Source organism: Dasypus novemcinctus, chromosome 15 (genome assembly GCF_030445035.2).
Source record: "Dasypus novemcinctus isolate mDasNov1 chromosome 15, mDasNov1.1.hap2, whole genome shotgun sequence".
NCBI lineage: Eukaryota > Metazoa > Chordata > Mammalia > Cingulata > Dasypodidae > Dasypus > Dasypus novemcinctus.
The window spans coordinates 36,124,459-36,146,537 of NC_080687.1; the positions used below are offsets into that span (position 1 = coordinate 36,124,459).

At 39.5% G+C, this 22,079-nt stretch overlaps 1 protein-coding gene across 17 annotated transcripts in view; it reads left to right on the forward strand.

Moving 5' to 3' along the window:
* Nucleotides 1-22,079, forward strand: part of DOCK9 (dedicator of cytokinesis 9) — a 370,241-nt gene that overhangs the window by 277,791 nt on the left and 70,371 nt on the right. For all 17 annotated transcript variants that reach the window (XM_058276466.2, XM_058276467.2, XM_058276470.2 and 14 more), the window contains 13 exons: nt 101-166; nt 1,781-1,873; nt 2,951-3,074; nt 3,427-3,548; nt 4,631-4,717; nt 5,069-5,158; nt 6,415-6,530; nt 6,792-6,861; nt 7,970-8,095; nt 8,668-8,739; nt 20,018-20,164; nt 20,387-20,470; nt 21,140-21,251. In XM_058276466.2, coding sequence (XP_058132449.1) covers nt 101-166; nt 1,781-1,873; nt 2,951-3,074; nt 3,427-3,548; nt 4,631-4,717; nt 5,069-5,158; nt 6,415-6,530; nt 6,792-6,861; nt 7,970-8,095; nt 8,668-8,739; nt 20,018-20,164; nt 20,387-20,470; nt 21,140-21,251 — 1,309 coding nt within the window. The remainder of the gene's footprint in view (nt 1-100; nt 167-1,780; nt 1,874-2,950; nt 3,075-3,426; nt 3,549-4,630; nt 4,718-5,068; nt 5,159-6,414; nt 6,531-6,791; nt 6,862-7,969; nt 8,096-8,667; nt 8,740-20,017; nt 20,165-20,386; nt 20,471-21,139; nt 21,252-22,079) is intronic.

Genomic DNA, 22,079 nt, shown 5'->3' on the forward strand with positions numbered 1-22,079 from the left:
ATCTCAAACTTGTCTGATTTGACTTGCTTTGTTTTTTATTAATATTTATGTGTTCTGACTTTTTGTGTTCATCTTTTTTTGACACTAAATGTGGCTACAGGCTAGAAATATTGCTGTTTGCATTGAATTCAAAGATTCAGATGAAGAAGACTCTCAGCCTCTCAAGGTTTGTTTTTTTTAAAATGTATGTTCACATGCATACCTTGATTTTTTCCATTTTAAAATGGGAATTCCATGATAGTGCACAACTAAAGGAATTTAGCACATTTTAATTGACACAAACCCTCAAAATGTATGAGATTACAGTGTATAATCACACATGGTGAACCTTACAGAATATGGAATAATTAAGTTGTTGCTTCTCATTGACTTATTTCTTTCTTATTATACTCTTTCGGGATGAAGGTTTCTATTTTAAATTTAAAAAAAGGTTTTTCACTTTTTATTTTGAAATAATATCAAACTTACCAGACAGCCATAAAAATAATACAAAACCCATTAAGTTTTGCATCCTAATACAATGGGTAAACTCCAGTATACCCCCCGCTGATACCCAGTTTCTCCACTTCTAATATTTTGCTGCATATCTATTTATCTGTTTTCTGAACATTTTCTGAACATTAGGATATTCACTTTTGTAACCATCTTAAGTACAGTTATCAAGTTCAAGAAATTTAATGTTGCTATAAAGCTCCAATTTATATTTCAGTTTTTTCACGTCTCAGTAACATCTTTTGGAGCCCTTTCTCCTTCATTATTTGATCTGTCCAGGATCATGTGTTGTATTTAAATGTGGAGTAAGGTTTCTTATTCATATTCAATTCAGTAAACATTTATTTTTCACCTACTGTGAGCTAGGCATTGACAGATGTTAGGAATTATGATATTAGTAATATTGATAATAATAATAGATTAACAATAGAGGTCCTTTATTAAATGTTCATTATATTATAGTAATAACAAAATTAGTAGAGTATTGGTGACATTTATTAAATGTGTATTATATTCCAGGCACTGCTCTTTGTACATTGTGTCCACTAAAACTCACTTAATTCTTGTAACAATATATATATTTTTTTAGTTAGGTACAATTATTATCTACATTTTTTAGATTAGGAGACCAATGCATAGAATTTAGACAAATTGTTAGTTAACATAGTGGAATGGGATTTCAAACCCAGGCAGATTGGCTCCAGAGCCCATGTTCTTTATTATAACAATATTGAAATGACTTTCAAAGAAGGTATGGGTGCAGAGATGCAAAGAAGAATAAAATACAGTTTCTGCTCTCAAGGAATTCTCCATTGAGTAGGAAAAGGCAGTCATGGAGAAAGTGCAATGTAATAATTTCCTAGTACACAGAAGGCGATGAAATATTTATTTGGACAAAACTAAATAATTATAATAGAACTGGTATATGAAACAATAGTGAGGAAGGAGGCAATTTCTTTTTCCTGGCCTGATGATGAGGCAGCTGTTGAAGGATGAGTGTTTGCTCGGTGCACAAGGCCATCAGGCAGGTGTGACCAGGAACAGCGGTCACCAGAGCTAGGCATGAGGAAAGGGAAGGGGAGCTGGTGGCAAGGCTTGCAGATGAGCTTGAATTGAACCCAACTGTAAGGGGCTTGCAGGCCTGCAGTCTCTGTGCAGAAGAAAACTGTCAGAGGTGGTTTATTAAGTTTGTTCTCTGGAGTGTCTCTTCCTTTACAATACACATGAGTTTGATTTCTTATGCCATTAATTGGCTCCTGGTGTTCCCCCTTGCGAACTCTTACTTTAGTGCATTTACGGCAGACCTGGCGGGCCAGTGTTCACGAGAAGCGCCTTTGCGGCGGTTTTACACCATCACCAAAACCCAGAATTTTATGATGAGGTAAGTGATGCTTTCAAGGAAAACCCCAATTTAACCAGTTTTAAGGATGACTCCAAGTTATTTGCCAGTAAAGGAAAGTTCAAGAGAAGCTGCAATATATTATACTGAAATTACAGTGATAGAAATAAATATTGAAGTATTTATTTCATACTTTTTTTTCTCATTATAAAGGTAATGTTTGTATTAGAAACTTGGCCATGGGAGTTGCTGAGGGCAAGGAGAGGGAAGAAGAGGTGTGAGTTGTCCTGAATTATATTGCAGGGACAGATGCAGGACATTATATATTCTGCCATGACCCACTGAATGGACTTGGGGAGAGTGTGAACTACAATGTAAACTATAATCCATGCGATGTAGCAGTGCTCCAAAATATATTCACAAAATGCAATGAATGTGCCATATTGATGAAAGAGGTTGTTGATGTAGGAGGAGTTGGGGGGGGCGGTGTGTGAGGAGTGGAGTATATAGGAAACTCTTGTATTTTTTAATGTAACATGTTGTGTGATCTATGTATCTTTTTTAAAAAAAGACGAAAAGTTTGCTAAAAGAGAAACTTGGAAATTACAAATAATATAGGGAAAAAGTCAAAATCCCACCATTACTACCATAATTAACATTCTGGTCTATTTCTCTTCAAATTCATACTTTAATAAGTTTATGTTTGTTAGCCTGAGAATTTTCCTTTCTTACCATTGCATTTGGCTTATGTAGAATTAGAATACAGTTCACTGAAAATACTATGTGACTCATACTTTTAAACTCTCTACCCTGGTTTTTGGTAGTGCCATGGCTGTGCTAACTTAGTGTGGTGGTTTCTGTTGTGTGCCTCCCAGGGCTTTCTGGAGTTGAAATACCTATCAGCCCTCCTCCTGTTGCTCATTAGAAAGTCAAGAATCCATTTCTTCTTTGGCACCATTTACAGTCTCAGATGTCTCTGAATGCAAATGTTAACATCGCTCTGGAGAACAAATGCACGTTTGTGCATCGGGTGATACGTTGTGTTGCTGCTTTCACCAAGAGAATTTTTGTTAATTGTTTTGGAGTATTAGAAGGATTGTTATTTTGTCTTTCTTGCAGATTAAAATAGAATTGCCCACCCAGCTACATGAAAAGCACCACTTGTTGTTCACATTCTTCCATGTCAGCTGTGATAATTCTAGTAAAGGAAGCACGAAGAAGAAGGATGTTATTGAAACTCAGGGTTTGGAATTTCATCTTCCTTCGACTTTTAATAACTTACACTAGTTTCTTAAATTTTATTTTGATTCTGAATTTGCATCTTTTGCTACGGGGGTTTTCCATGAATTTTGTGAAGGTACCATGCTTGTTGCATATGTAAATTTTTATGAAAGGTACTTTCAGAACCCTAATGCCAAAGAGGGCAAAAGTTCATTGTAGACAATGTTTTGCTGAGACTGTATTTGAAACCTTTTCAGTGTCTTACTCTGACTGATATGAACACTTCTTAAAGATCAGGCAATTTAGTCATATTGGTTTTCTTTCCTAAGTTTTCCTACACTCAGAGTGAAGGTTTTTTCCTTTGTTTTCAACAGTTGGATATTCCTGGCTTCCTCTCCTGAAAGATGGAAGGGTGGTGACTAACGAGCAACACATCACTGTGTCAGCTAATCTTCCATCTGGCTATCTCGGCTACCAGGAGCTTGGCATGGGCAGGGTATAAAGATTTTAACATTGGTTTATCCCAATTCCTTCGGGAAACATTAAAAACAATAACAACAAAAAGAGCACACAGCATTTTTGCCACTCCCAACATTTTGGTTTTAATTATTAATTTCCAAGTCAGCTTAGGTCTTTGGAAGGCAGTTAACAGTTATCACTGTTACCACAATCTCAGAATTATAGGTGGGGCTTTTATGAGCCCTGGACTAGCGGTGCCTCCAGGGAGAAGTAGACTTGGACACACAGGATGAAGTAGAAGTCTACTATTGCAAACCAGCCATGCGCAAACAAAGATGAGTCATGCAAACTTAGGAATTTTTTTCTAACTTAATATATGTCTAGTAAACAAATCTCTCATCCATATGGTAACCATTTCTGGTACCTCTCTGAAAGTCTGATTTCTCTGAGATTTCTCCAGTAGTTTTGTTGATTTTGTATTCTTCTAGCCATCTCAAATTTTATAGACTTTCTTTTTATAACATACTTTGATGAGATCTGTTTCACATTATTATGAATGACCTTTTAATGTTTCTCTGCATTTAAATAATGCCAAATTTGGGCCCAAGTTATGGAAAAATAGTTAAAATATTCCAGAATCAGGGAACTAGCATAAATTTTGGTTATAAATTCCTAATATGAACATGAGAAAAATTGAGGTTTCAGAAGTTAAAAGAAATGCCAGCAAATGATTGAGCCTCTGCCTGTGCCAAGCATATATACAGTCCTGCTCACATTACCTGGTATCATCTCTTTCAGAATTCTGAACTTAAATTTGGTTACATTACTGCTGAAATAGGGCTCTTTTCCTCTTACATGTATAGTAAGTCATACAGCTACAGCTAGGGAGAAAAGATAATTTAGAAAACATAACATGAAGAGCATTAACCTTGAGTGGGAAGAAATTGGCAGAAATCAGTAACATTTATATTCCTGCTATAGACCAGGCACAACTTTCAAGTCTCTGAAGCTCTTTGCACATCCAACACCTCAACAGTACACTCATTGTCAGACGACATCACTTCTGAAGCCAAGATAATTCATCTGTTGTGACATTTTTTCCCCTCCATGTTTTTTCAGCATTATGGTCCAGAAATTAAATGGGTAGATGGAGGCAAGCCGCTGTTGAAAGTCTCAACTCATCTGGTTTCTACAGTATATACTCAGGTATGTGCTGTTCTGTTAAAATTAAGTGATTGCTGCACAATTGATATTGCACACTTATTTTGCCAAACAAAATCTTGATATGCTACTCTATAGGTGTTTTTTTTAAAGAAAGCAAGTACATATAAGATGCTCATATGTACTGATGTAAATAATTAGTAAAAGTAACATTTCTCAATAGTTTACCTCTTTTGCTAGAGGATCTTCAAGGTCTTTTTGGAGGTGTCATTTCTATGTGACCCATTGCACAAACAAAAGCACACATGCTACAAAAAGCAAATACTTCCATCTCCATGGCATATATGTTAACAGGCTTTCTTTTCTCTCTCTCTCTCTTTTTTTTTCATTTTTCAGGACCAGCATTTACATAATTTTTTCCAGTACTGCCAGAAAACCAAATCCGGAGCCCAAGCCTTAGGGAATGAACTTGTAAAATACCTTAAGGTATCAGAATGACTTTCTTAGTGACCCCTTTTTAATGATATCAGAGTCAATTGGGTTTTCTGTTTGGTTGTGTTATTCTGACTCCTTGGAAACCTCTGAAAGAGTGCTCTGACCTAGATGTGTGGGCATCCATAACTTCTATGTGGTTATCAGTAGTGGCAAAAAGTGGACTTGGAAATAGGACTACTGCTGCTTTCGTCCTTGCTGCATGTATATTTTTCTCAGACTGAATTTTTAGATACTTTCTTTCCCCTTCATATAAACCTACTTTGCACAGGATTTCCCTACTGAGTGCTCACTGGATACAGAGCACAATTATGGGCACATAAGAAGTAGTGACTCTGGTCTCCATCCTCAGTGACTTTCTAGCTGAGAATGTAAGAGATAATACAATCTTGGCGAATGCATACTAAGTGGATAAATAAACTAAGAAATAATACACCTAACCAGTCCCAGCTCTGTGTAGAGGTTAGGGAGGTGCCTGGAGTCACTGAGTGGAAAGAGTAAGGTAGAGTTTGTCCAGAATGTGATTCTGGGGAAACATTTGAAAAAGGAGAATCGTTAAAAAGCATTCAAGTCATAACATGCATGAAATGTAAGAAATAGGTAGAGTTTTGTTTGGTTTAAGCAAGGAAAGTAGAATGAGAATTTGGGGAGTTACTAGTTTGCCAGTCACGTTCCAGCATAGAGACCCATATGACCTTAGGATCAGCCTTTGTGTTCATCTTCTGTTGCTGCTGTAACGAATTACTGCAAACTTGGTGGCTTAAAACAACACGTGTTTGTATTTTACAGTTCTGTAGATCAGACGTCCTACACAGCTCTCACTGGGTTGAAATCAAGGGGCCCTTTCCTCCATCTTCAAAGTCAGCAGCACAGCATCCCCCTGACCCTTCTGCCCAGTCACCGCTCCCTCTGACTTTCTTCTTCTGCCTCCTTCTCCCAGTTTTAAGGACCTTTCTGTTTCACTGGGCCTACCTGGGTAATCCAGGATAAGCTCCCTATCTTAAGCCAATTAACAACCTTGATTTCCCTTTGCCATGTAACATATTCACAGGTTCTGGGAGTTTGGATATGGACCTCTTTGCGGCGGGGGGGGGGGGGGGGGGGGCGTCATCATTATTCTACCCACCATAGCTTCCAGTTTCTTTAAAAAAATTGAGTTTGTTTATCTTCATTTGAAACTGACCAGTACTTACCTTGAGTTGGTTTACTTTTAAAAAGATAACGTGGCCTTTGCCATCCCGTGTCTGTAGAGTCTTCATGCAATGGAAGGCCACGTGATGATTGCCTTCTTGCCCACCATCTTAAACCAGCTCTTCCGAGTCCTCACCAGGGCAGCCCAGGAGGAGGTTGCAGTCAATGTGACACGGTAAGATCAGCAGGCAGATGAACACACTTCTCTTTCAGTGTGTTCACATCTGGAGCAGCATCACACCTATCTGGGATGTTAGTATATGCTGAAAGCTATATTTAAGAAACTTCTTTTGAGGCCACAGATAGGGCCACATCTAATTCTTATTTCCCGTGGTGCCGATGGCGCCATCGTTGTTCTGCTACCACTGTGCTAATGATGAAATGTTTCCACCTTCACATTACTATTCACTGCTGTATTCACTCTTGTGGTGTGTAGGGTCATTATTCACGTGGTCGCCCAGTGCCATGAGGAAGGATTGGAAAGCCACTTGAGGTCATATGTGAAGGTATGTAAAGTAAACTGGCCTATGCAGTTATATCTGTGGCTCTCCATTTCTCCTTCTAAGGACTTTTTTTTTTTTTTTTAATCTGGTTACTTAGGAATGTACTTGAAACTTAATACCTGTGCTTTCTCTTCTCTACCTTATGGCCAGTACTTAAACTTGAACGAGAAGTCTGGAAAGAGGCACCATCCATTTATTTACTAAATTTAATTCTCCCAACTACATTTCTTTTAATGTGTTTTGCAAATAATGTGATCCAAGTAACATTAGAGATTAAAGAAGAATTTTGAATTGCCCTTGGCTACACCTCTTATTTTTCTGTTTACCATCTACAATTCCCAATAAAACTGCTTCTCCCAAGATAGGAAAGTTTGCTTTGGTAACAATCCAATTAGAAGACTCTGGAACAGCAAGATATATCATTAGGGTAAATATCATCAAGCTCTTCCCCTTCCCCTTTTGTTATTATGTTAAGAAATAACTTAAAATTTACCATTTTAACCATTTTTAAGTGTACAATTCAGTGGCATTAAGTACATTCACAATGATGTGCAACCTTCACCACTTTTTGCAGAACTTTTTCATCATACCAAACAGAAACTCTTTATCCATTAAGCAATAACTCCCTGTTCCCAAGTTCTTGTATATAAATGTATCCATATATATGTGTGTGTTTGTGTGTGTGAGTATAAAACATTCAATAAATATGGTGGCATTTACCGTTCTAAAAAGTATATCCATTCTAATAAGTTTTAGGTACCTTTGTGAGTTATAGTTATATGTTAGTTTAAAAAATAAAGTTTGGGTTCTTCAGGCATGTGACATAGTCCTTGGTGTCCTTGATAGAGATGGGTTTTTTGGGCTGAAGTACTACTGATTTGACTGAGTCAGTTGATTCATGTACTTTGACAGGCTCTCTGAAGGCATCACAAGCTTCCATCTTTCTGTCAAATGGCAGTCACTCTTCCCACTGTTTGTTCCCACACCTTCCTTTCCCACTGATGAAGTTATACCTCTGTCCCCAGTCTCCATTCTTTGGAACCTCTGGAGCTTTCATCCCAGTTTCATCCCAGAACAAGTGCATTAAAGTATCTTTCCCTTTCCTTCAAAGTATGCCTATAAAGCTGAGCCATATGTTGCTTCTGAATATAAGACAGTACATGAAGAACTGACCAAATCCATGACCACAATTCTCAAGCCTTCTGCAGATTTTCTCACCAGCAACAAACTACTTAAGGTATGTGGAAGAGCCAGTGTGTCTCTGCAGAATTGAAATTGATTAGAGAAGATTCAGATTCCATAGACTCTATTTTTATGTGCTCTCAAAGACTGTCACCACCTCTGAAAAGGGGAAGCAGATTTAGTTCACCAATACCAAGTTTGCTGCTGTGTCTTAAAAAAGAAGCTGCAAAATGTTACTATATTCAAAATTCCACTGGCTCTTGACTATCAATAAGTCATTATATTCAAATTAAAATGTGCTGGAAGACATTGATTTAGAGATTGTAAGGTATCACCAAGTGACTATGGAAAAAGATTGCTCATCTGATTTTGAGTAGCAGATATTTTTGATGGATTGTGCCATGCTGAGTGTATGCACCCAATTTCCTAGTGTAAAATGTGTAAAACGTGAAAATGTGAAAGCAGAAAAGCATCAGCCAAGCCCCTCTTTGGTCTGATGATCATTTGCTGAGAGGTTCAGTGGTGTTTTAGGGCTACACCTGTTTCATGTCAATAACATTGTGAGCCTAACTTACTACCTTCTTATTAGTTGCTTCTCTTACCAGGGTCATTTTTTTTTCCTTTCAGTATTCATGGTTTTTCTTTGATGTTTTGATAAAGTCCATGGCTCAGCATTTGATCGAGAACTCCAAAGTTAAGGTATGTTACTTCATATCAAGGCTTGTTTGGCAGTTCTTAGAGAAAGTCCATTTCATTGTGTTTGGTAGTTACCATATATTAATGCTTTCTATGTGCCAATTACAGTATTGCTTTAAATGCTTTACAAGTAATAAATCATTTTAGCTTCATATCAACCCTGTGAGGGAACTACTGTTCTTATCTTTATTTTATAGATGAAATTGAGGCCAGAGTGCCTGAGTGTTTTGCCCAAGGTCACCGTGCTAGTGAGTAGGGGAGCCAGGGTTCGAAACCAGTCTGGCTCCAAGCCTGCTCCTGAATTCCTTCCTGTGCTATTTAATCCAAAGAAAAACAATGTCTTTTTTTTGGGGGGGTGGGGGCTAGCTTACTTAATTTCAAGTTTGTTGAAATGGGAATAGTAGTTTAAGCATTAATTTAAACTGCCATTAGCTAGTATTTACTAAGTATCTTGACCAGTGTAGATAGTTCTCAGGGACTTGGATGGGGTTGTCTGACCTGATCTCAAGTTCTCTATAAAACCAATTAATGGACTCTTTGAGATAACTCTTTGGGATAAATGCTCAGCCCCAAATTTCCTATCTCCTCCCCCAGTGCCTCCTTGTTATTCTGTTAATAGCACCTGCTTGTGAGTTTGTGGTTGTCTCCCAGGTGATCCCCTGCCTGCTTCCTGCTGGCTTCTGCCTTGATATGTCTGTTTTCATCTCCGAACTGGTGCCTGTGGAGGTGTGATCAACCTCGGCTATCTGAGATTGAAGCATTGATAAGTTTTTATAAAAATATAATGCAGTAAACACAGGTGGAGATGCAACTTTCTCATTTTGATGATTCCAGTGTTCCTTCTGAACATGAAGTATCTTGTTGTTGTCATTAGGAATTAGGAATATATGCCTTGTGGGAATTGAATGGACGTGGGGTATGAGTTCTGATTGAGAATGGGACGAACTCAAGCAGGGGAGGGGCGTGGGTCGTGGTGCTGGTGGATTCTTGTGGGTTAGAGAGAGAAGCAATAGGTAGGGGCGCTCAAGAGCTAGGACCCCCAAGCAAGGTATCTAAACTCTCTGTGACAGCTTTGGGAAAGGCTTCTAGGATTTTGCCAGGCAGAAGGTTGGTGGTTCAGAAGCTAAAGCTCTTCTTTCCTCTAGGAGTGCAGGTGCTGGTGTCTGACCATGTGGGTTTCTTTTCTGTTTTTTAAAACCTGCTAAAGATTCTGATTTTCGTGCTTATGAAGCTGCCAGATGGAAATGGGCCCTGACTTTCACAGAGTAATGTACCAGCCAAATGATGCCAGGACAACCTGCCAAGGAAAAATCTAGCAGATTGTCTACTGGCAATATGCAGCTAAGAGACACACACACACACATACACACACACAGAGAAGTCATTTGGATTTATTACTTTCCTGTTATAAATGTTGTCATGTACAGGATTTACTACTTTTCTGTTAAAAATGTAAAGGCCCTGGATTTTTAATTATTTTTGGTCTCCCACCAAATAAATTTTATTACTTCAGAGAAATTCTGTTCTCAAGGTGCTAAATTAAATCATAGCACTTTTGGGATGGTCAGAATTGGAAAGGGGCCTTCTAGTCCACCTCCTCCCTTATTTTGCAGATGTGGAGACAGAAGTGTAGATAGACATGTAACCCATGAAGTGACCTGCCCAAGAACACACAACTTAGAGCCAAGAATGGGTGCTAGAGTCAGAATCAGCTTATCGCCAGTGTTCTGCCATTTCCAGCCTTATAACTACATTCATTCTCCAGTACTTCTGGGATATAGTTTATTTGTCTTTGGAGCTTTACACTAAGATGCTATCATGCTCAACCTTTTCCATAAGTTAATTATATCTTGGGCCTAAAACAATATGCTGAGAGTTTTTAGAAGTAGCTTATTTTAAAATTTACAGCTGTGCTTCAAAAAAAAAAAAAAAGAAACCCCAAAAAAACAAAAAACACTGGCATCCAAAAGAAGAAAACTGTAACATCATTTATTATAAAAAGAGATTCAAAAAACCTGCTTACTGCTTTGGAGAGTTTAACATTATCACTTTTGCATGCTGTCCTCTCTGTCCTCTGAATCACACATTATTAATCTATGAATGTCTAGAAAGGTTTTTGAAGACTTCATTCAGTTTGTCTCATTTCTTAGGAGTTATGAATTTTATGTGTTTGAATTAGGTGTTACATTTGTCTTATATTTACATCTTGAGCCCTTCATGCTTCAGCCCCCAATTCTGGTGTTTTGAATTTAGGGAACAAGTTCATAGTCACCATTCCTATACCATTCATAATTTCCAAAACTTTGATAAAATCCCCTCAGAATTTTTATATTTTTGCACTGAAGATTATTTTCTTCTGATGTCTTTATAACCCTAACCTTGATTTTCTTATCTTCATTGGTGAGTCTATCATGAGCAGATGCACGTTAGTCTTATAGGAGCAGTTGTGCTGTGGTTTCACGGAAGAGCCAAATAAATAATCCTTTCAATTTTGCTTGAAGCGCCCTTTCCGAGGATATGTAGTATTGATCTGCATTTTGGCCTGTTGAGCTGATGTCTTCAGTGTAAACACCCAGTTGAGTGGAGGGACTCCATCTGATGCATATTCATACAGAGGGCTACATTTGTACAGTGTTAGGCTTCTTTTTAACCTTATCCTCTTGCCGAAAGATAGAGGTGCCCACCTGTGTCCCCCTTCCAGGCCCCAGCCAATAAAACCACACTTAGTTATTTGCTGAGGAAGGGTGTGAATCAGAGCATCTCTTCGGACTTGAATCTAACGTAAGTCATTTCTTTATTACAACAGGTGAATCTGTAAAGCTTGGCTTTATTATATATGACTGTGCCAGTCTCTAGTGCTTCGCTTGTGCTTGGAATTTACAATAAATGGATTTTGAGGAAAATGGAAGAGCTACCTCATCAAAGCCTCCTAAGGAGTCTTCCACAATCCCTCCACCCCTATGGTCAACATTCCTTAGGTGTTTCTTTTCTGTGATTTATATTTAGCAGCTATAATTTCGGCAGACTAGGTTTGAATACCCTTTCCTCCCACATTGAATCAGGCAAATTGCTAGCATTCTACAGATGTACTTCAAGAAGACAGATTGGAAAAACAGGTGTGGGGTAGCATGAATATACACCCTTGAGGAGGTGTTACTTGTTTAGCATTTAACCATTGTCTTGGCTTAATTGAGCAAGGAAAGAGAGTTCATTTTTTTAAAGGTGAAGAAGGGGTTATGGTACATAATCTCAATGGACTGTCTGAACTTTCCGTAAACTAAACTTGTAAACATTGCATACCTGTGATAGTAGAATGATAATACCTATCCATGAATGAATGTTTTGAACAGCTGCTTACTGTTGAGCAGCAGTGCACTGATGAGAAATGCAAATGAAGCAGAGTGTGAATCCTCAACCTCGAAGCCCACATAGTCACTGAAGAAAGAAGACCCTCAGTTTGAAACCGTTAGGGAAGAGTGCAGAAGGTGTAGGTAATCTCCAGGAATGACAGGAGATTAATGTAGGGATAGAGATGAAGCTTTACCTGGACTAGGAAGGATGCCACAAGTTTGAAACAGGAGAATGAATATTAGGTAGAGGAAACAGCTCATACAGGAGTATGGTCTCTGTCACTTGCTCTGTGGCAGAGCTCAGGCTGTCTAGAATGAGTAGAGGGGCATTTTAGTGCTAGGCTGTTGGAATGCAAGATACCAGAAATGTGTTGACTTTTACAAGGGGGATTTATTAGTTTACAAGCTTACAGTTCTGAGGCTGTGAAAAGATCCAAATCAAGGCATCACCAGGCAATGCTTTCTCCCTGAAGACTGGCTGCTGGCAATCCTGGATTCCTCTGTCACATGGCAAGGCACATGGTGGCATCTGCTGGTCTCTCCTTTCTCTTCTGGTTTCATTGCTTTCAGCTCCTGCTTCCATGGCTTTCTCTCTGAATCTGTATCTTCTTTCTGTCTTTCTCTCCATATTCACCCCATTTATAAAGGACTGTAATAAGAGTATTAAGAACCACCTGGCCCTTGCCTTAACGCAGGAACCTAATCAAAAGGTCCTATCCGGGAAATGGACTTTGGCCCAGTGGTTAGGGCGTCCGTCTACCATATGGGAGGTCCGCGGTTCAAACCCCAGGCCTCCTTGACCCGTGTGGAGCTGGCCATGCGCAGTGCTGATGCGCGCAAGGAGTGCCGTGCCACGCAAGGGTGTCCCCCGCGTGGGGGAGCCCCACGCACAAGGAGTGCGCCCGTGAGGAAAGCCGCCCAGCGTGAAAAGAAAGAGCAGCCTGCCCAGGAATGGCGCCGCCCACACTTCCCGTGCCGCTGACGACAACAGAAGCGGACAAAGAAACAAGACGCAGCGAATAGACACCAAGAACAGACAACCAGGGGAGGGAGGGAAATTAAATAAATAAATAAATCTTTAAAAAAAAAAAAAAGGTCCCATCCACAATAGGTTCACACCACGGGAACTGACCAGCTTTAAGAATGTGATTTTCTGGGGGTACATGTAGTCTCAAACTACCACGAGAGCAGAGAATGAAAATTAATAGTTGAAAAACAAAGATGAGATTATGGGGGGACTTTGAAAGCCAAACAACAGACTTATTTTATAGAGACCATTGAGGTAGAATAGGTTCTCTAACAGGAGTGACAAGATAAAAGAGGTTATAAATGGTAGCAGAGTGGCTTGGAAATCTTCATATCAATGAGTCTACCTACCCCCGGAGCTTATTATATTAAGACATTCTGGGTACCTAGCATAAATAGCCTGTGGAGTGATTAATGAGGTTTTTCTCTCATTCTCTCTTTTCATTTCTTTTCTTCTCTCTGTTCCTTCCTTTCTTCCTTCCTTCTTTCCTTTCCTTTTTTCTTTTTTTTTCTTTCATTCTTTCTTTTTCCCTCTAACTGAAACAATATGAAATGACATTTTATAGTATAGTCGTTTAGAAAGTAACTGATGAAGATCTAGCGTTGGGAGGGACAAATTGGGATTGGGGATAGGATGGCAAGAATTATGAATGAATAACAGAGAATATTAAGAAAGAACCAACCATTTGACCCAGCAACCCCATTTAGCAAAAAGAAAAGAAAGTATATGTCCACACAAAGACCTATGTACAAATGTTCATAGCAGCTTTTTTCGTTAAAGCCCCAAACTGAGCAGCCAAATGTCCATCAACTAGTGAATGGATGAACAAACTGTTATACTTCCATAGAGTGGAATACTGCTCAGTAATAAAAAGAAACAGAGTACTGATTCATGTGATAAATGATGGATTCTAAAAAGCATTATTCTAAGTGAAGTCATACACAAAAGAATACATACTGTTTGAGTTCATTTATGTGAATTCTAGAAAAAGAAAAACTATAGGAACAGAAAGCAGGGCAGGGTTGTCAGGAGCCAGAGGTGGGGGAAAGGAATTAACTACAAAGGGCCATGAGGGGCCTTTTAGAGGTGAGAGAAATGTATTATATATGATTGACCTGGTAGCTACACACTGTATACACTCATCAAGTCTTACCCAACTATATGACTTTAAAAAGTGTGTTCTATTGTATATAAATTAGCCTCAATAAATATGACTTTTTAAAAAACCAAACCAGAACATAGTTACATAGTATTTGAGTGGAGAAAAAAGGCTTCCTAGCTCTTACATGTGAGAGCCCAGAAGAATAAAGCCTTTGAGAAGGATAATAGAGAAGTTGGTTTACCAGGAAAGACGGAAGGTGCTGAGTTATGCTTGGGATGTCTTAAGCTTTAGGTGAGTGATAGGCTGTAAGTTCAGCTGCTGTGACTAAGACCTAAGAGTGATTTAAACAAGAAAAGAATGTTTTTCTTTTCACATGATAGTCCAAGCTAATATGGGGGTTCTGTTCTACAAAGTTATCAGGGGCTCAAGCTCCTTCCGTCTCCTTGCTATGTCCACCAGCAGTGCTGCCCCCATCCTCGCCATTTAACTGGATTCACCACCACATCTCCACTGTAGCCAATAGGAGGGGAAGGAGGAAAGAAGACATACCTTTTCACTCCGAGGATGTGACCCAGAGCTGCACAGATCACTGCCACTGTTGTCCTATTGGATAGATTTAGTCACATGACCACACCCACCTGCCAGTAATACTGGGAAATGTACTCTTTATTTTGGGTATTCATGTGCCCAGGTTGAAAGTTGAAGTTCTCTGTGTGGTGCGCTGGCCCATATGCAGTGCTGATGCGTGCAAGGAGTGCCATGCCACACAGAGGTGTCTCCCACGTAGGGGAGCCCCAAGTGCAAGGAGTGTGCCCTGTAAGGAGAGCCACCCCACGCAAAAAAATCGCAGCCCACCCAGGAATGGTACCACACACACAGAGAGCTTACACAACAAGATGACACAACAAAAAGAGACAGAGATTCCTGGTGCCACTGACAAGAATGAAAGCGGACACAGAAAAACACAAAGTGAATGGACACAGAGAGCAGACAACTGGGGTTGGGGGGAAGGGGAGAGAAATAAATTAAAAAATAAATCTTTAAAAAAAAAGTTGAGATTCTATTGCCATGAGAAAAAAGGGAGAGAACAAATATTGGGAAAAAACTATTTATTGTTATAATATTAATATAATATTATTGTAATAACTCTAATAATAGAAGCCAAAAGTGGCAATGGCATACCCCAACAGAAATTTCCAGTTGGCAGGTAGAGATTCAAGCTGGGAAAGGCAAAAATAGAACTAGAGAAGAAACCATAAGCGTAAGCTTTTCTCTGGGGAAGAGAACGGTGCTAGTCTGGTTTGCCAATGGGAGTATTCATGCGAGAGATTATTAGGGGAATGACTATGAGGGAAGACGGGGAGGGAGCCTGGGAGAAAAGTATTCTGCAGTGCTGCTCCCACCCCTGCAGAAGGAGGAAAGGACCCATCTTAGACTGCAATGCTGTGCTAAGAGGGTCCAGCAAGCCCACTGGAAGGTGCTCGGGCTAAAGTCGACTGTCAAAGGACACATCTCCCAGGAGCAGGAGGTGGCCTTAGCACCCCTGACACCCTCAGCCATTGGCTGGGAGCAGCTTACACAAAATGTGGTCTCAGTGCAAATGAGGCAGCAGATTTCAGAGCACAGCAATTGGACAGTAGGTTAGCTGGTCAGAAATCAAAGACACCATTCCCATGGCATCAGCAGGCCAGAGAGAGAAGTAAACTGGGAGAATAGAAAGAATACTGATTTTTTGTGAATGAAAACAGTGGAGGGGGTAGGAGGTAGAAAGGAAGTTGTAGGTAAAGTGGAAGAGAGGAATTTATGTAAGGATTCCTATAAGGAGAAGCGATTTCAGTATGCTAACGGCACCATTTGGCAAATTTCTTCTTAGCCCCATTAGTTTGTTGTTGTTTGCTAGGCCAAAAACAAAAAACAAAAAACAAAGTTATTAGCTAATAGTCTTATTTATTAGATCTCAAAGAGCAGTAAAACAGCATGTAGAAAGGAGACCTCTCAACCCAGCATGAGAGTGGGAGGACATGATAAGGAACAAAGACTTGGAAATTTGGAGGACGTTCTGACGTCCTCACTCACGAAGCTGTGGTTTGGGCAGCACTGATTGTCGGAACCCCATCGGCTCGTAGGACACGGTGTAGCCCCATCGTGGGTCTCTGCCAGGACTCTGCCAGTTAACAGCGGGGCTCACAGGGGCCTCCACAGCAAGGCTGAGTGTGGGTCGTCAGGCTGATCCCACTCAGCCCAGGAGTCGGGTGGCGCAAGTTGAGCAGCCAGCAGGATGGCACGTAGGTGTCCGGCTCGCAGCGGGGTGGGGCACGGGAGTCACAGCGGGTGGGCTGGAGGAGGCTGACCTTATGTGGACGGGTGCTGGGCAGGCAGACCCCACACCGGCAGCATTTGTCCGAGGAGCAGATGGTCGTGGCTGGCCCAGTGGGGACACTGCAGCAGCGCTGCTGAAAGATCCTACGGCAGGACATGGTCAGGAGCTGGGGTTTTGTTTGACTGAAGAGTCTCTTCCAGTCTCAGTACCCTCTCCTCTGTCCTAGCTCTTATATACCCAACTGCCTGGGCATCAGCCCATGACCTAGGAGTTTTTCCTTCCATTTCAGTTTATAGTAATATATATAATTGCATCTAATTAGATGTCTATTACCTAAGATGCATGTCTCAAATCCTAAAAAGGCTTTGGTTTTGTTGACGAATTGGGATTTCAGACAATAGCTAGTTGTCACTGCAAGGGGAGCTTCATTTCAGGCTTCAGAGATGATGAGTTGTCATTTCCAAATCACTGAACAGCGTTAATGATGGACTGGTATGTTAGTTCTCCACCATTCTTTACCACATTTTCTTTCTTTCTAATAAAAACTTTTTATTTTAGAATTATTTAAATAAATTCTAAAAATAGAGGGAATAGTATAATGAATCTTACATAACTATCACTCTGCTTTAACAGTTATGAACATTCTGACATTCTTGCTCTATATATCCAGCCTTCCTAGAGTATTTTAAAGCAATTCACAAACACTATACCATTTTACCCATAGAAACTTTAATCTGTCACCTTAGCAGATAAAGCCTTTAAAAAAAAGACCTAACATACCATATCATCACACCTAACAGAATTAATAATATTTCTTTATCATCTAGCAATCTATATTCCATTTCCCAGATATGTCACAAATGTCATTTTACAGTTGGTTTGTCTAAATCAGGATCTAAACCAGGCCTGTGCATTATATTTGATTGATGTGTCTCTCAAGTTCCTTTGAATCTCAAACTGTTGCTTCTCCATTTGTTTGTTCTTTTAATGTCATATATTTGTTGAAGAAGGTCACTCATTTGTCCTGTAGAATTTCCCATAGGAGGCTGATTGTATTGACATGTTCCTCTGTCTCCTGTGTTTTCTTTAAACTTGTACTTATATTTAAAGTCTCAATTAGATTCAGGTTCAGGTTTCTTTATGGCAAGGATATGTCATAGTGGGGCTCCTGTATCACACCAGGAGGCATTTAGAGTCTAATTGTCCCACTTTCAGCAATGATAATATTGATGAGTGGATTTTTAAAAAATATATCTATTTATCTCCCCTTCCTCGCCTGCCCCCTGCCCCCATTGTCTGCTCTGTGTCCATCGTTCTTGGCGGCACTGGGAGTCTGTCTCTTTTGGTTGCATCATCTTGCTGCGTCAGCTCTGGGAAGCTAACAGTCATGCCTGGTGGTTGGAGCTGGCCTTGTCTGGGCCTTGTCTGGCATCTGATCATTTATTGAGATGACAACTCAGCATTTAGAGTTACTATTTACACATGTGGAACAAAATCCCTTTGGAATTTCAAAATTTACTGCTCTGTTTTTGAAATTAAACTTCAAATTCATATTGCTTGATCCTTACCTCACTGGTTACTTTAGTCTACATAAGTACACAAAGATTTTGTTACTGGTTTGAAAATTGAGAGTATTATAAAGCTAGTATTTCAAAATGTCACAATAGGTTCTGGTATTTAATGCATAGAAATATACATGCTTCCATGTGAGAAATAGCTAGGTTTCAGTTCTAGCTTTACGAAATTCTGTCTGACCGTGGGATTCTGGTTTGGCTGCTCTAAAAGTGGTCAAAATAATAGTGACTGAAGACAGAAGATTCACTCTTTGGAAATTATGAGCTTGTAGGTAGTTTGGAGAGTGAGGTAGCTTGTTGCCCAAGTCATTCAGGGACTCAAGCTCCTGCATCCCATTATTCAGTGTTAGGTCTTACCCTGATCTCATGGCTGAGAAGCCCCTTCACCACGACCGGAACACACTCCAGGCAATGCGGAGAAGAGGGAGTGGAAGGCCAGCAGCTTCTTGTAAGGGCATGACTGGAAATGGCACCTGCCAGCTTCCTCTTCCAGCCCACTAGCCAGAACAGAGTCACATGGCCCACACAGCACCAGGTAGACCGGGAAGTGTAATCCAACTCCGTAAAACTCAGGGAAGGCAAGTAGGACTGCTGAAAGCAGCACTCTTAACCGGGCTGCGCTTCCGTGTCCTCATCTGTAAAATGAGGATGAAAAATATCCCCCTCTTGTGGCTGTGAGAACTAAATTCAGGAAGGATAAATGTAATGACGCCCCCTCTGGTTTGGTGCCCTTCACTTTGCAGGCTCTCAACAAAGCGTTCCAGTTTTGGGGTGGGGAAGGGCCAGCAGGGCATGGCAGAAAGCACACAGGCTGTGGACTCATGGTAGGTGCAAGTTCGACTCTTCACCTCAGCTGTGTCACTGAGGAGAAATTTCCCTATCCTCTGTTAAATTAGAATTAAACTCATAAGGCAGCATGTAATAATTTAATTTAAAAGTGCATAAACACATCTAGGACAGTGCCTGACATGCAGAGTGTGTACAGTAAATGCTAGCTAATTACTAAGGCATCTGGATTTAATTTCTTAGGAAAAAATTATTATTTAAAGTTAATTTGGAGCCAATGCTTATAAATCTGTTGGTCTTGTGATTTTAAACTATGTTGCATAGCTAGGAATTCTCATGGTGATGGAGTTGTTTCATATCTTGCCTCTCTCATTGTCAATGTCCTGTTGTGATATTGCACCATAGGGTTTTGTAAGACGTTGCATTGGGGGAAACTGTAAAGGATATATGGGATCTTTCTGGATTATTTTTTACAACTTCATGTGAATATATAATTATATACAAATTGAAACAAATTTTTTTTAGGTTAATTTGAAGAGAACTTCTTCTTAAGCAGCTCAAACTGGTTATGTGTAGTCATCACTCTGTTGAATTTTCAGTTTGAGTAGTTGAAGCTTAAGCCCAAGCCAATGTTTTCTAGAGAGAGATCTGGGAGGTACAGGCTCAGAATCACCCAAAGTGCCTGGTAAAAATGCAGGTCCCATTCCTTCTCCCCACTCTCTGCCATGTCCCCAAATCAGAATCTCTGGGAGTAGAGGCTGAAGCATTACATTTTCATAAACACCTCCAAGGTGATCTTCAGACACTGCAGTTTGAGATCTCCAGGGCCAATCCATGGCATTTATTTGGGCTGTATGCATATTTGTATGGTAATTGAGAGAAAGAAAGAATAATTAATTTTACCTAAATTCAGATAAATAGAATTAGAGCTCTGGAATTTTTTTTAATGATGGCACAGGAGCTTGAACGCAGGACTTCATATGTGAGAGGCAGGTGCTCAACCACAGAGCTATACCCACTCCCCGAGCACTGGATTTTTTAAATGGACTCAAGGATAAGTTCTTTGGTGCCAGAGGGATTCAACTTCAGAAATAATAAATGTTTGCTTTAAATCCTTCTTAGTTATTGCGAAACCAGAGATATCCTGCATCCTATCACCATGCGGTGGAAACTGTTGTTAATATGCTGATGCCACACATCACTCAGAAGTTTAGAGATAACCCTGAGGCATCTAAGAATGCAAATCATAGCCTTGCTGTCTTCATCAAGGTGAGGATCTCCAGAGACAATGATGCTAGCTATGTGACTGAAATGTTCTTTTTAAGTAACTATCTCAGAGTGACTGGTGTATAATAGGTGCTTCGTCAGTGTCGGTGGCATGTTTTCATGCTACAGGATAACCGTATTAACAATAAATGCTGATTTCACCCCAACCTCCCAAAAAAGTTTGGCTCTGAAATACTTACCTTTGTGAGTTCTCTCTGTCCACAGAGATGTTTTACCTTCATGGACCGGGGCTTTGTGTTTAAGCAGATCAACAACTACATCAGCTGCTTTGCTCCTGGAGATCCAAAGGTAGTGTGGATATTATATACTATTCTTTTTTCTCTCTGACTTACAACTGAAAGTCCACCTGTTTCTCTCGATTTGCATCAGTCCCAAAGGCTCTACTCAGACCCCTCTCTTGGAGATACTAGTACTTATATCTGTACTAGTATGAGATGTTAGGGACACAATAATCCCATATGAGAAACAAACATACCTGTTGATTTTCTCATAAATACCCAAACTGATTTCTCCACACCAAAACTAAAAGTATTTGGCAGCAAGTCATAGTTTAACAAGAGGACAGAAGTAACCATATGACCTTTCTGTGATAGAATATCTCTCTAGGTCTTCCCTTAGTTGTTTGTTTTGTTTTTAATCTCTGCCTTAGTAAATTTTTATCATATTGATTCTATGTCTATAATGACAAACTTCTTGAAATCCTTTATTGAAGTAGGAGGAACATAAATATTAAATGCACTAGAAATCAGTAGAGGACATTATTTAATGAAATGTGTTTTCATTTTGCAAACAAATCCCTCCAGCCATTCTAAACTATGTAAAATATAGAGCATGAAGTTCCAAGAGAGGCAAGAAGCTAAAGACTGGGGATATATATATATCTCTAATAGGCATTTTAGGATGCTGAATAAAATATCCAGTGAGTTATTTAATTTGTCTAAACATTTTGTCCTGCAGACGCTTTTTGAATACAAATTTGAATTTCTCCGTGTGGTATGCAATCATGAACATTATATTCCTCTGAATTTACCGATGCCATTTGCGAAAGGCAGGATTCAAAGATATCAAGGTAATCTATCCTTATATATGTGTGTGTGTATATTCGTGTTAATCATTTCACAGAGAGAGTCATTTATTCTTAATAAGAAAATTGACCCAAATGTGACATTAAAACTTGCTGATTTTTTTCCATCAATGAATTGAGTTTTTTTCTTGTTAAGTTTTCATTTTAAAAGGTGGTAATGGAAACATTATATGGGGTACTTACTTTTCAGCAAACATATCAGAGTACAGATTATGCCAGTGTGACTGTTTTACTTTGAAAGAATTTCTTTGCTTAATCAATAGAAATCCATTTTACTTCTATAGTTTATTTTTATTTGTTTTACTTTTCCTTTTTTTCTTATGAATTAGCTTTTTCACCAACTGTGGAGTCAAATGACACTCCTGTAGGTAGGTGTGGGGTGTGATGCTTGCTTTCTTGCATTTTCCTCCTTTAAAAAGAATGCAAGTAATTGCTGAATGCTTATATATGCTAATCATTTAGGCATTTTCTATATCCTTTGGTCAATTTTTATACTCATGATAAACCAGCAAATTTGTTTTCACTGTAGCTAAGACATTGCCGTGACAGCCTAGGGACAGCTCTGGAGTCCCTAGGTCATCTAGGATTGTTTCTTAAGTAAAAAGAAACAAATGAAAAACCTCGCTTTGCCCCAAGCATTCACAGCTCCATTATTTTCATAGCCTTTATCCATTGGTAGTGGCAGTAACAGAAATCACAAGCAACACGGCTTTCACATGCTTTTTATGTTCGCATGTTGAGTCTGTATAGCTATTCTGTGTTCTCTTTTTAAGATTGAAAAGACTGAGCTCATGGGTATTTTTTCATCTTCAC